We start from the raw sequence: 13,690 nt of genomic DNA on the forward strand, positions 1-13,690 counted from the left end.
GCCCTCCTGACTCTCTCAATGCCCAGTGACGTGGACCTGCCCCTCCAATAGATACCCCGGTACCCCCTTCATCCCACAGGGAACGCACCTTCACTTGTCAAGCGGCAGAAGGGCCGCACCAGCTCACAGAAGCTCAGGTTGTTCTTGCGAGTGAGTCGTTCCGCTTCCTCGCTGCACAGAGCCGCCACAGCAGGGACGAAGGCATCCTGCAGGAACTCGTGCACGGACTGTAAGCACTGCGCCATAACGGGTCAGGGTCCCGTGGTCCTGTTAGGGCTACTCAGCACCCGTCTCCTGGAGCCATGTTGGTTTCGAACCCTGACCTCAACCGAATAAGCCCCCACCCTTCCGCCGACCTGTCAACCGCTGTTTCCTCTGTTCACGTGACAATGTCCACCGTGACGTCAGGGTTTTCATTTTCTGAGTTCGGCGCATAGTTTCATCGTCGTTCATACGCATGCGCCCGGCTGACTTTGAACCAGGATGTGTTTGAATGGTTAGATTTTTTTGTGACCCGACAGACTGCGCCGCCACGCAATCCTATTCGCTAGTAAACTAACCAATGACAAAACAGCGAATACAAATGGAATGTTGAAGTTTGACGGCTCAAATGGGCGTGTCTCTAAGCTGTCAATGTTAAGATCAGGAAAAGCATCGTCTTAACAGTTTCAAACAATATATTTGAAAAGATGATACAAGCGTCTGAGCAAATTTGATCGGCTCTACAGTATTCCATACGTAAGTCTGAAAGTTATGACGTTTTGCCGATCAAGTCAAAGAAAGCCTTTATTCGATTGCTATATCAAACAGTGATAAAATAAAAGCACATACAAATAAACACCTCAATCATTTCATAAGTTAAAATACCATACAAATAAAAAATATTATCCATAGTTCATTATAATATTTTAAACATAATAGAATCATCATAGTTCCAGTTTCTAATAAAAAAGAATTAAAAAGGCATACATTTCCTTTGACTCAATACACGCTTTAAAGAAGATACAATCCTAAAAATACTGTGCTCATTGTCCAAATTTTGTAATGCAATAAGAGCAGGTCGACATTGGCGAAGTTCCAGAGATTTTAAAAAACTGGTAGTATAAGAACTCTCCTCACATCAGTGTAAAACCTGCAAAAAATAAGGACATGTATCATAGACTGTGATTAGTAGTTGTCACAAGGACACATTTCAAGGTGTTGAGCCCAGTCGTTCTTTTTCAGAAGGGTAACAAGTATATGAACCCCCCAACCTAAATCTTGTTAATAAAACCAATATTACCTGTCACATCAAAATTTTTCTCCCCATTATATACTTTTGAAAAATATTTAATCCATTGTTGCCAGTCACTACTCTTAGTGCCCACGCTTACCAATAATCAGTTGCGCTGCACAAAATAAACAGTACACACAAGTTATGTTGGAAAAACAGTTTGCTGCAGGTTTATTACATACAAGGGGTATGCCAACTTGGTGGGTTAACTTACGGGCGATCCAAGGGCAGGCAGCAGTGACTAACCTAAGCTGCCTGAAGTGGCAGTGTTATCAGGAATGATAACCTAACACGAAAAGGTTTTAAACAAGTATTTATTTATAATTACAAAGGCCCGCAGTCAGCTGGTAACAGTGGTGACTGTGAGGTAACAGCTGGAGGAAGGATGACAGCCGAGCAGTGAAGCGAGCTAAATAGGGATAAAGTTCTGCATGACGTGGAGAAGTAACTGACCAATGGGAGTACAAAGGTGAACAAACCTTGGGGGGAAAGCTATGTGGGGATCAGCGTCGGATTGGTAACAGGAGCATTCGGGCAATGCCCGAGGGGCCGGGGTCCGAGTTCCACCTGAGGGCTGCTTTTGAGCAGTCTGGGGGATGATTTGGGCGGTGTCTCTGTAGTTCGACTATACCGCCAGCGGCCCAGTGGGTGTCTGAGTGGCCTTTCTGGAGGGAGATGGGCACTCATTATCTCCCGTATAGCAGCAACAGGTAGAGGTGTCACCCCTTTTCTTTCTCTGAGCCTCCCATTAATGTAGGCATACAGAGCGGGGCAGGGGACCAGAGCAGAAGTGGCCTCACTTGTTTTCAGGCGTGTTTCACTAGTGTAAACTGGTGCGTGCATATTTTTTTTACCCCCCACCCCGCCCTTTTATGTAAAATTACGCTGAAGCAGGGATTTGATGGAAGGAATTATGCAAATGTGGGCCGATTTTTTTATGCGTGCCCGGGACGATTTTTAATCCCAATCCAACCCTGGTGGGGATTACACATGCAAACATGGTGGGGATGATATTAAAGTGTGGGGTTTACCACATCTCCCTTTTCTAAAACAATCAAGAACATTAATACATATTAAAATCCCTGAACTTGTTTGGAAAATGCGAAAACCTTCCAGAACTGGTGCAAGAGCCTTAAAATACATTTGAGGTAAATGCTTCCTCGCTATTAATTTGAGTGCTATCTGTAACATCTACACTAGGTGCAAGATCCTCCTGAACAGTTGAAGGACACAACCTCTCACTGTTAAATGCCATCTCACTTTCATTACCCGACTGCACAGGAAATTCTGATGTCTCATTTGTGATGGTACAATCACTGTTTGGTTCGATCATGGCTGAGTGATCAAATTAATTAACATTTTCATTTTAATTAATCTCCTCATTAAACCAGATATTATTTTGTTCAGGGACTGAATTGTCCTTGTGAGCACTAGTCATAAGTTCTCTCTGCCCACATTTGAGTTTGATGTCACTTTTGTTTCTCCACCCCAATTTAGGCAAACACACAGAACCTCTAGAGACTTCCACCACTTACTTCACAAGGTTCGTAGTATTTGGAATCTCCTTTCTGCTTGACAGAAGGCTTTTTGACAATAACCCAATCACCCTTGCACATGTCCTTGACAACAGCCTGTGGATCTTGTCGTGGTAAACTTTTGACTTTAGTTGTTGCTCCAGAATACTATCTCTCACTTTAAGCTGAGAGTCATCCAAAATTGTCACATTTTTATTAAGTTCCTGATGAATGGAAAACGTGGGAGTGATGGCTGTGTTACCATGCCTGCCTTTCATCAGGAAAAAAGGTGAATATCCTGTTACACTGTTGATTGTGCTGATATACATATCAACTCTTTCTTGAGTAAACTCCTCTACTGGAAAGTTAGCGGAAAGTGCCATCTGAATACCATCCTTAAGGGATTGGTTGACTCTTTCCACCTGTCCGTTGGATTTGGGCGAGTAACAAGGAGTTTTCTCCTGGCGGATTCCATTCTTCTTCAAAAATGAGATAATTACATCAGAGGTAAGTTGTTTTCCATTGTCTGAAACTAAAACTAGAGGAAAACCTTCCAAAGAAAAAAACGAGACTCCAAAAATTCTATTACACTTCTAGAGTCTATGGTTGACACAAATTTGAAATATATCCATTTGCTATAATAGTCACACAATACAATTAAAAACTTTTAATTATGGGGGCGTGGCTTGGACGGCAACGGAGATGGCTGCCTGATCGCGTCGCTCAGAGGACAGAGGTGCGATAAAATCCTCTTTCACGCTCCAGACGCGACCAACCGAGGGAGAAACACCGTGTCCCACCTTGCTCTACTGAATGCGTTCCTCTGAGCAATGATTTGGGGCTAAAACATCACACTCTTGCCCTAAATCCGAGCGATACTCGGCACTCTGCTGCACCCGAACAGCATCCTGCCGAGCTTCCACAGTATCTGACGCCACTTGTTCCCTGCTGGCTGGCTCCTCTCACGGATGCACTGTCCCCCTAATCGAGATTCCGATATAAGAGGTAGGTGCCTAAAGTCGCCGCTCAGCTTTCATAGCAATATGCCTGACCCCAAGATGGCGGATCGGAAGATCGGAAGACACCCTCAGTCAGCGCTGTCCCGCGCTGTTTAAAATAACACAGGCTATCTCCTCTCATGACTTGCTGATCTATGCGGCCACTTTGATCGCCAGTAGGATTCACCGCTCAACTATCCCTGGATATAATTATTTACCCAGAAACTCACACACAGACCTTTGCTACCACACGCTCAAAATGGCGCCGCACTGCTAACCCTGGCAAAATTACAGCGAAGTGTTCACCCGGCTGGCTCTCCTGATAACTGGTGCAATCCCTCCTGCTCCTTAGCTGTTTCTGCTGTTCTCTGCTGAGGCTTGTAAGCTACCCCAGCTGCCTCCTACTTCCCACTAAGGACGACCTACTGCTTCAAGCCTGCCTACACCACAGCCTCGTCATAGCCCTCACCAATTACCAGCACCTTTAAAATGGCGATGTGACTGAGGGGGCCCGTCCTGCTCCGCCTCATCTATACCTACTCTACACGCAGAACCACAATCAATGACACCACGTGGGGCATCCAGGTCCGCGCCCTATGCAGCTCGTGAATAACAAGAGAGGGGCAGATGGTTGTGCACCGCAGCAGTGTTCACACAGATGGGTTCTAATATGATCAATGACATTTCTTGGTTGACATCAGACAAATAGCTGGCGACTCACCTGATTGCTCACCTGTGACTTACCTGATTGCTCACCTGTGACTTACCTGTGACTTACAGCCTGGGCTTACATTCCCCAACGTAAGGTACTCCAAACTGCCTGCCGCTTACCCGCTTACTCCAACCAAGTGACAAATATCAATGGCGCTGGCTGATATGGCTTGATACTTGGCAGCTACTCACCGGAGTATAGTGTTCACAGAGATCCTCCTAGCAGTCGATACATCCTGCATGTGGGTTTAGTCCCATCCGAAAAATCTAGTCGCCGTGCGATCACACCATTGAAGCGCTTTCGTAAGCAAGAAGTTGGCCTCTCCAGCTGCTGTGTCCACCATAACTTACCTCTTACAAAGCAGCTTAACCTGTCTAACAATGGCGGAAAGGGAAGGCAGAAACAACACCAAAAAAGTGCGACCAGAGCCTTCACTCTCGGAATCCCTCATCAAAGCGAGAGCCGACTTATCAGCCACCATTGATATGATCCTCAAAAAACTAGCTGAAGTACATGATCTTGCCAAGTCCACCAAGAGCAACACAGACTCCATGCAGTTGGAACTCACGGCGATCAGGGCGGACATGAGCAACATTAATAAAAGCCTCAACAAGGCAGAGCAACGCTTGAGTGACGTGGAAGACAAGACCTCACAATCTTCAAAAGTAATCCAGCGCCTTCAAAATACCACAGACGACCTTTTACGACAAAATGCCGAGTTGGAGGACTGCAACAGGAGAGGGAATATCCGTATCCTTGGCGTACCGGAGAACTCTGAAACGGACGCTGGTTCATGCGTGGCATTCCTAGAAGCACGGATTCCAATGATCACAGGGATAAAATTCCAGCACGGATTCGAACTAGATAGAGCGCATAGAATCCCTACCTTTAATTTACAGGGTAGGAAAGGCCCTCGTCCTCTGATATGCAAACCGCTTAGATACCAGCACGTCGAATCCATTTTGCAGTTTGCAAGGAAGAATCACCAGATCTCATGGGAAGGCCAGAAGATAATATTTACCCAGGATTTCTCCAAAGAAACTGTGGAAATACGAAAGGGATTTCTCTGACTTAGAGACAAACTGAAAGCGAAAAGTATCCTGTTCTCCTTTGCTGGCCTGTTCAAATTCAAAATCACTGTCAATGGCAAACAACTTTTCTTCTCTGACCCACGTGAACTAGTACGCTACTTGGAAGGTTGGCCAGCTCAGAACATGGACCTGTCAAGTGGTTCCTCCAATAAAAGGAAAACAGACTCCCAAGACACTCCAAATACCTGAAAACTCCTGCTACTTGCTCATCGCCATATAGTCGTAGGTCTAACTATCTACACTGGCTATAACGTTTTATCTGTTTTCTCTTCTTGTCGACTAACCTGCTCGACTGTCACCAAATTACAGCATTTACTGTGCTTTTTCGCCCCCAGCAGGGCTTTCGTTTGTATTTTTGAGTTACTACGACTATGCAACTCACTATGTTAAGTATGTTGAGAGATATGCTAGTTGCATCCGCAGTTTATGGTCGCCTGTATTTTTCGAATATAGCCACCATGTCGTTCTATAACCTACTCGTTCTTTAGCTACTTATAAGCCGATAACTACCTGTTTAAGGTCAGATAGCCTGACTAGCCTGAAGTCCCATTACCTCATTTAGAACCTCTGTTCTCCTAGCAGACGGTGCTGCCGTCGCGCACTCTAACTCTCGTACACTGGGGAGGGTGGGAGGGGAGGGATGGGGAGAGGGTAGGTGAGAAGGGGGGGAGGGTGGGGTCAAAATTAAAGTTTTTCACCTTACCGGTCGTTTCCACTTGTTTTGTTTTTTTGCTTCTTCTTTTTTGTTGTGAAGGTTGGCACATCCAAATGTCCACACACAAGAGTGGTACTTGGAAACATGCAGTTAGAAATTCCACATCCGACAACAACTGGTTTGCATTGGCTAACTCCCTTAGCGATAACACCTAGATAGATGGCTATGACTAATTCCATATCAGAGAACCTCACTGTAGTCTCACTGAATGTTAAGGGTCTTAACCACCCTGTGACAAGACGTAAGGTCTTCGAATACCTCTCTAAATCAAATGGGAATGTCATTCTGCTTCAAGAGACTAAGCTCTCAGAGGAAGACACGTGCTTTATCAACCTTAACTGAATCTCTCACACTCTCTGCTCCTCGGCATACCATAAGAAGGGAGGGGTGATAACCCTAATCCCCCAAAAAAATCTAACCCAGCGTCTGGGTCAACAAGTTCAAAGTCCTTAAATTATGCGATGGGAATAAAGCTGGGAAACTCCTGGCATCCTATCTCAAGCACAAACAGAAATTGCTTACCACAAACTCAATCAAGGACTCGTCTAATATCACACACACCAGGCAGGGGAAGATTGTAGACACCTTCAAGTCCTTTTAGGAAGACCTTTACAGGAATAAGATGTCATTTGACCCAGCAGCTTGCACTGAATACCTGGAGGCCTTGAATCTACCCAAACTCTCTGAAGAAGAGAACACTGCATTAGGTTCCCCCATTACAGACACTGAAGTCTTGTCCTCTATCAAATCACTTAAGAGCAACAAAGCCCCGGGTTCAGATGGGTTATCCGCGAATTTTTATAAAGCATTTGACAAGTCACTAACCCCCATGCTCCAAAAGCTCTTCAATTTGATAGCCCCCTCTGGTAGTGTTTCGGAATCCATGAGCGAAGCCACCATAATTGTCATCCCGAAAAAAGGTAAAGATCCCCTCCTAACTAAAAACTACCGCCCCATCTCCCTCATAAATCTGGACTGCAAAGTCTACTCAAAACTTTTAGCGAACAGATTAAACGCCATTCTACCCAAATTAATCAGTGACTCCCATGTAGGGTTTTTAAAACACAGAATGTCCAACGATAACACACGGCTCCTTTGCCATATCCTTGAGAAAGCAAAGATAACACCCTCCCCAATGGTAGCCATAACCCTCGATGCTGAAAAAGTGTTTGGTAGGGTCTCTTGGTCCTTCTTACATCATTGAAAGACAGCCTTTAACCTGGGGAACTCCTATATCAACATGGTTATGGCCCATTACTCTTCGCCGACTGCCAGAATCGCCATCAATGGTACCCTTTCAGACTCATTCCGACTACAACAGGGCACAAGACAAGGATGTCCACTCTCTCCGGCCCTGTTTCTTCTAGCCCTCGAACTTTTTCTATTAGACATAAAACAAAATAAAGATATAGCTGGAGTGGACTTCGGAGACACACAGGTGAAACTAGCAGCTTACGCTGACGACATATTAATTGCCACAGAGAAGCCAAAGACCTCCATAGAAGCTCTTATGGATACCTGTCCCAGGGTAGGGGGGCTGCCTAGGTTCGGGTCGGTTTCTACTGGGATGGCCAAGGGGCAGGACGCTAAGTGAAAGGCTGAGTCTGTTAGTAAAGGTTTCAAAGATGGCTTTATTTTGATGTAGCAGCGACTTTGCCGACTGGTTATTCGTTTTCTGGCAAACGCTGCGGGATAAAAGGGCGGCTTTCGCAGTGAATCCAGCTTGCTGCACGAGAGACACTGGGCTGGCTTGGTCTCTGTTCCTCTCCGACTCCAGAGCGTGTAAAAAAGGGTGAGAGAGAGAGACCGTGTCAGACGGCTACACGAGACCATACAGTTCTTTTAGGACCGGGGGTGAGGGAAACCGGTGAAGTTGTGAAATCTATACACGCCGTGAGGGAGGTACTCGTGTAGGAAAGGGTTCTTGGAGGGGACTAGTTTACAAAGGGGCTGTACAATCAGTCTGGAGGCTGGACACGGTGCCCTACCCAACCCGCTACGCGGGCCCGTACCGGTTGGAGCCACGCCCCTCCCGTGGGTGCGTGGCGGGGCGAATCGTGGATCCGGTGGCCTCCTGGCTTTGGGTCAGTATCTCCGCTCCCTGCCTCTCGTCTCCGTTCTCCTTCTCCCGACTCTTCTCTGCACTCCGATCTCGATTCTCCTTTCTCCACCTGGGAAACGCTGTCCACTGTTTCCGGGGCTGGTCTCTCTTTTGAAGTTCCTCCCGGACTGTTGATGGGCGGGGCTAAGTCTTCCCATGCCGTGTAGTTAAAGGGACCGCCGTCCTCAGTCTCACTCGGCCAGCATGCTTCCTGCTCCTCCGTCCAAGTGGGGTCAGGCGGCTGTTGGGAAGCAAAGGTAGTGGGTAACAGGGGAGTAGTGTCCCACCAGTCAATGTTTCGTTCCTCGTCCGGTAGACTCGCCCTGTCACATACCTCCCCCCCGGCATCTCCCGATCGGGGAGAGGAAAGATTTGGGACAAAAATTCAGCATTTCCGTTCTCTTTACCCTTGCGGTGCGTTACAGTAAAGGTGTAGGGTTGCAATGAAAGGATCCACCGCAGCACCCTAGCGTTATTGCTGCTGTTTTGGTGCATCCACTTTAAGGGAGCGTGGTCGGTATGGAGGATGAATGGTTTCCCTTCCAAATAATAGCGCAATTTCTCTACGGCCCATTTAATTGCTAGACACTCCCTCTCAATGGTGGAATACCTGCACTCTCGGGGAAAAAGCTTCCTACTGATGTATAACACGGGATGCTCCTGCCCATCTGTACCTGTTTGGGATAATACCGCGCCTATGCCTACACCAGTGGCATCACTAGTGGGGTGCGGGGGGTGCGGACCGCACCGGGTGACACCTTCACATGGGGTGACACCACCAATCAGCGCACCTGCTTAAAAGCATATTTTCCAGCCCCCGCGCTGTGCTCCTCTGACGCACGCACGCACGCGCGCCACTCAGTCAGGGAGACAGTCTTGGCAGGGGAGTGCTGCTGGGCGATTTACAGACACCCTACCAGCCACAACCACAGCGGAGTCTAAATAAAAGGTTAGTGGGGCGATCGTTGGTGTGATTTTCAAAGTTTGCAGGGCTCGGGCCAAAGGCAGGAAAACTTTAAAAGGAAAGGGCAAGGGGTTAGGCTTTTGACGTTTCCAAGAAGGCTTCCGAAACTTGCCTCGAGGAGATCATGATGATGTAAACACTAACCACGGGCGGGTCTCGAGATTCTATGCAGCAACCCCCCTTCCCCCTCCGTCCTGGGCATTGGTTCCTGCTGGCATTACTGGGAGGCTGGCACAGAGGAGGGCGGCTGCGTGCCCCCTATGCAGGGAGGAAGCAGTGAGCACGAGTGCTCCAAAATGAGGAGTTGCATTCTACAGTCTTTAAGCGGCCATACCTAAGAATTACTTATAGATGTTATACATATAGCGTAATGTAAACAAAAAGCATGACTAACGAATATTTTTTGTCACTTACCCTTGTAGTGCTTCTGACTTTCTCTTGAATTTAAGGAGCCAGGAGTATTCCTAGCTCACTTGTGAAATTCAGAAGTATGCCCTGAGTACTACACCAGTAAGTTACAATGACTCATAGCACACTGTTTGTGAGTAGGGCGTACACAGGGTTGCAGAAGCGCGCATTTTCACTAGTGGTCAGAAAGGAAATATTATAAGAATAAGAAAAGACTTAGGTGATATATTTCTATCTATACATGAACATATATATCTTTAGCTGCCATTGTGCAAATATGGTTCAGCAGCACCTTCAACTTGAAGCCCATTTTTCGATTTGCTAATACCGTTTTGACACCATTGATACATGTGAACAAAATTTCGAAATCTATTAGCAGAGTCAACTAAGGTCCAGGGTGCAAATTTCGTTTAGTTGCTTTCAGAGGGTAAAAAAGATTATGGGCTTGGAAGGGCCAAAAATGTATTTATAAAAATGTAAACAACACTCGAAAAAGGTTCTTTTTAAATCCACTACCACAAAATAAATATAAGAGCTTGCTGCTAATAAGCGTACAAGCATTTCCCACAGTCAGTAGGTGCAGGGCCTTGCTGCAGGCCACCACCTAAGAACAATCACTGCTTTGACCGAAGGCTGACTGCCCATTCTGGGATGGACACAGAGTCTGGCCGCAGGCTAATGCCTGTGAAAACCCCTGCTGAGGGCTGGGCACAGGGTTTCCGGCTAACACACTTAGCACACAGACGAAGGTCATGGCAGTGGAAGTGGACCCCATTGAGGCTAGACTTCCGTTGATGCTGTGTCTTTTTTCTTTTTAGCTTTGTGTTGTCTGCATGGTGACATTATAAGTTATGGCATGCATTATGTGCGTATTACTAGCAAATATCAGTGGTTAATTAATTTTCAGAATCATTTCGTTTTTAACAGTGCTTTATTAAATATACTTAGGAATATATATACACTGAAAATTCAAAGAAACGATTAAAATCTTGTGTTAAAAAGATCAACCATCTATACATATTCACATAACAAATAAATGAGAGGATGCAGTATCTTGTGGTATTACTTTAAATTACAATCATAGTTTAGTTCCTTTGTTTATGTGTTGGGTGGGTGGGACTTCTTGCCCCACATGTGCCAGTTGTGTCTGGTACCTCTGTGGTACACCTCTGCCCTCCATGTGAAGGTCTTCAGGCCTTGTCCGCAGTTCAAAAGCTGGATATATGAATATATCTCCACAGTGTGAAAATATGCCTGATTTTAAAAAGAAAATATTTTTTTTATTCTCCACAAAACAGTATTTTTGGCAATAACAGTTACCCCTCTACTAGCTAAAAAAGAAATTGTGCTCCCAGCCACCCAAATAGTAGAAAACAACCTAATTTAATTTTCCCTGGCGCCCTGCATGGATCAATCCTTTACCAATTGTAACTAGATCTCCAGGCTAACTTCTGTCCCACAGTCCACTCCTCCCTCCCAATATACAATCCATCATACTTCCCGTTCTCCATCACTGTATTATGTTTTTGTGGCGGATTTATTCCCGCTTGTTCATGGGACTGAAGTAGTTATAATCATAATCAGTCCTTTCAATGTGCCGGTACTCTCAGGTACTGAGTACACACATTTGTTCATTTTGAGACCTATTGGTTTTGTCAATGCTTGTTCGGTTATGGTGTCTGCATTACATTTAATATACAATTACACGTAGGTTAAAGACCACATTGTAGCTGTAGAATATTTTGTTCTTTTTAGTTACCTGCCTGGACCCCCTGCCCACACTCACTGATCTGCCCCATCATACTCACAATCCCAGTTTCATACTTTTTTATGCACCTTTCAGATATGAGTGGTCTTGCGTGGCAGGATGTAGAAGCTACACTGGATATAGAAACAACACCCTTTAGCAAAAATCCTTAGTGGAGGGACCAGAAATAAATTCTTGGTTGCAGGGAGGAGTGTATATTGCTTTCCGTTATTTGCCAACTGTGTCCACAGGCAGACTCGGAGCGGAGGAGGTCCTTGTGGTAAGTCGTGAGGGGGTGACACCATGAGTTACCAGCACCGGGTGACACCAACATTAGTGACGCCACTGGCCTACACTAGAGGCATCGGTGGCGAGTATAAAGGTTTTATCGAAATCCGGGGACATTAGTACCGGGGCTGAGGTCATGCTTTCTTTTAACTGGTGAAAAGCTTTAAGAGCTTCTGGGGATGGATTTGTTATGTCTCGGGTTTTGGTCTCTTTGCATAAGAGGTCTGTCAAGGGGGCGGCCCTCTCTGCGAACCTGTCAATAAATCGGCGGTAATAGCCTATGAGGCCTAAAAAGGCTCTCCGATCTCTTTTATTGTTAGGGAAAGGGACATTGGCTATGGCTTTCACTTTCTCGCTTTGGGGAGCGATGGTTCCATCCCCCAAGACGTACCCCAGATACCTGACGCTGGTGAATGCTGCTCTGGATTTTTTTGAGTTAATATGCAGTCCTGCTTGATGTAGTGCGGTCAGAATGGTTCTAAGATGGCTCAGATGTTCATCCCAATCCTTGCTATAGATTACTATATCGTCCAAATATGCCGAGCTAAAAGCTGAGTTGGGCTGCAAGACGGAGTTCATGAGTCTCTGGAATGTCGCCGGGGCGCCATGAAGGCCAGAGGGGAGTACTGTGATTTCATACAGTCCGTTTTCAGTGACGAAGGCTGTTTTCTTGTGGTCCTTCTCACGAAGAGGCACCTGCCAGTACCCCTTCGTGAGGTCAATGGGCGTGAATACTGCGCGTCCCCGATTTTTTCAATCAACTCATCCACCCTCGGAATAGGGTACGTGTCGAAGTTAGAGATGGCGTTCAAAGCCCTGAAATCCATACAAAAGCGTTTGGACCCGTCCGACTTGGGTATCATAACTATGGGAGATGACCATTGACTTGTGGACGGGCGTATCAACCCCAGTTTGATCATTTCCTGTACCTCTTTCTGTACAGCCTCCTGTCGGGCCGCTAGGATTCGATAGGGTTTTTGTTTCACGGTTTTCCCTGGGGGGTTTCGATGCAATGTTCAATGCGGTCTGTTCTCCCGGGTAGGTCTGAAAAGACGTCGGAAAACGGCATGAGGACCTCTTGCAGACTTGTCATCATTGACACCGTTAGCTCAGGATTCACTACTAGTTGATCCAAAGTGGAGGCGGCCATTTTGGAAGTAGCTTCAATCCAATGGGTTTCCTGTGGTACCGGTCTGTGACGGCCGGATTCTCAGACCAGATAGAATCAGCTCACCAGAGCACCACCAACCCAGCCGAAACGTAACCACCTCCCTCCTCAGGACCCATCTATCCAGGCACCTGGGTATCTACATGAGGATGGGGAACTCGCAATATACAAGCTCATATCATCAGAAACACCACTAAATCTATAGGGATTACTAGGAATACTCACTGATTACTAAGGACGTCCATGCCCTACACCACACTCATACCTCATAGTCTCGCGACCACATGGGCCCAGACTAATCTACCCTGGGGCAGTTCTGATTATTTACCATTACACACTGGTTACACCCAGTGCTCGCTCAAGATAGACACTGTATCCCCCCAATGCTCTCACTATTTCATCCAGGGCCCAAGCCACAATCCTGTGGGTATACACATTGTCCACAATCAGTGCTCTCACTAATGCCACTCTCTCTCTAGCAGCAATCTCACTATACACCGTATCCCTCCGGTGCTCTCACAAGCCACAATCCTGTGGGTATACACACTGACCACAATCAGTGCTCTCACTAACGCCACCTTCCCTAGCAGCGATCTCACTACACACCGTATCCCCCCGGTGCTCTCATTAACGCCGCTACACAACGACAATCACTTTCCTATGAATACCTTCAGCTCTCTCTCTCTCTATGTTGGGAAGTTTCTCTCACTA

General features: G+C 46.4%; 1 protein-coding gene across 3 annotated transcripts in view; it reads right to left on the reverse strand.

Moving 5' to 3' along the window:
* Positions 1 to 391, reverse strand: part of TRAPPC8 (trafficking protein particle complex subunit 8) — a 1,294,567-nt gene extending 1,294,176 nt beyond the window's left edge. Inside the window, exon 1 of one of the 3 annotated variants that reach the window (XM_086965686.1) lies at positions 89 to 391. In XM_086965686.1, coding sequence (XP_086821812.1) covers positions 89 to 245 — 157 coding nt within the window. In that variant the 5' untranslated portion in view covers positions 246 to 391. The remainder of the gene's footprint in view (positions 1 to 88) is intronic. The other 2 variants (XM_086965689.1, XM_086965688.1) reach the window with 2 other exon arrangements.
* Between the last annotated feature and the right edge of the window lie 13,299 nt (positions 392 to 13,690).

Source organism: Lissotriton vulgaris, chromosome 4_1 (assembly GCF_964263255.1).
Source record: "Lissotriton vulgaris chromosome 4_1, aLisVul1.2, whole genome shotgun sequence".
NCBI lineage: Eukaryota > Metazoa > Chordata > Amphibia > Caudata > Salamandridae > Lissotriton > Lissotriton vulgaris.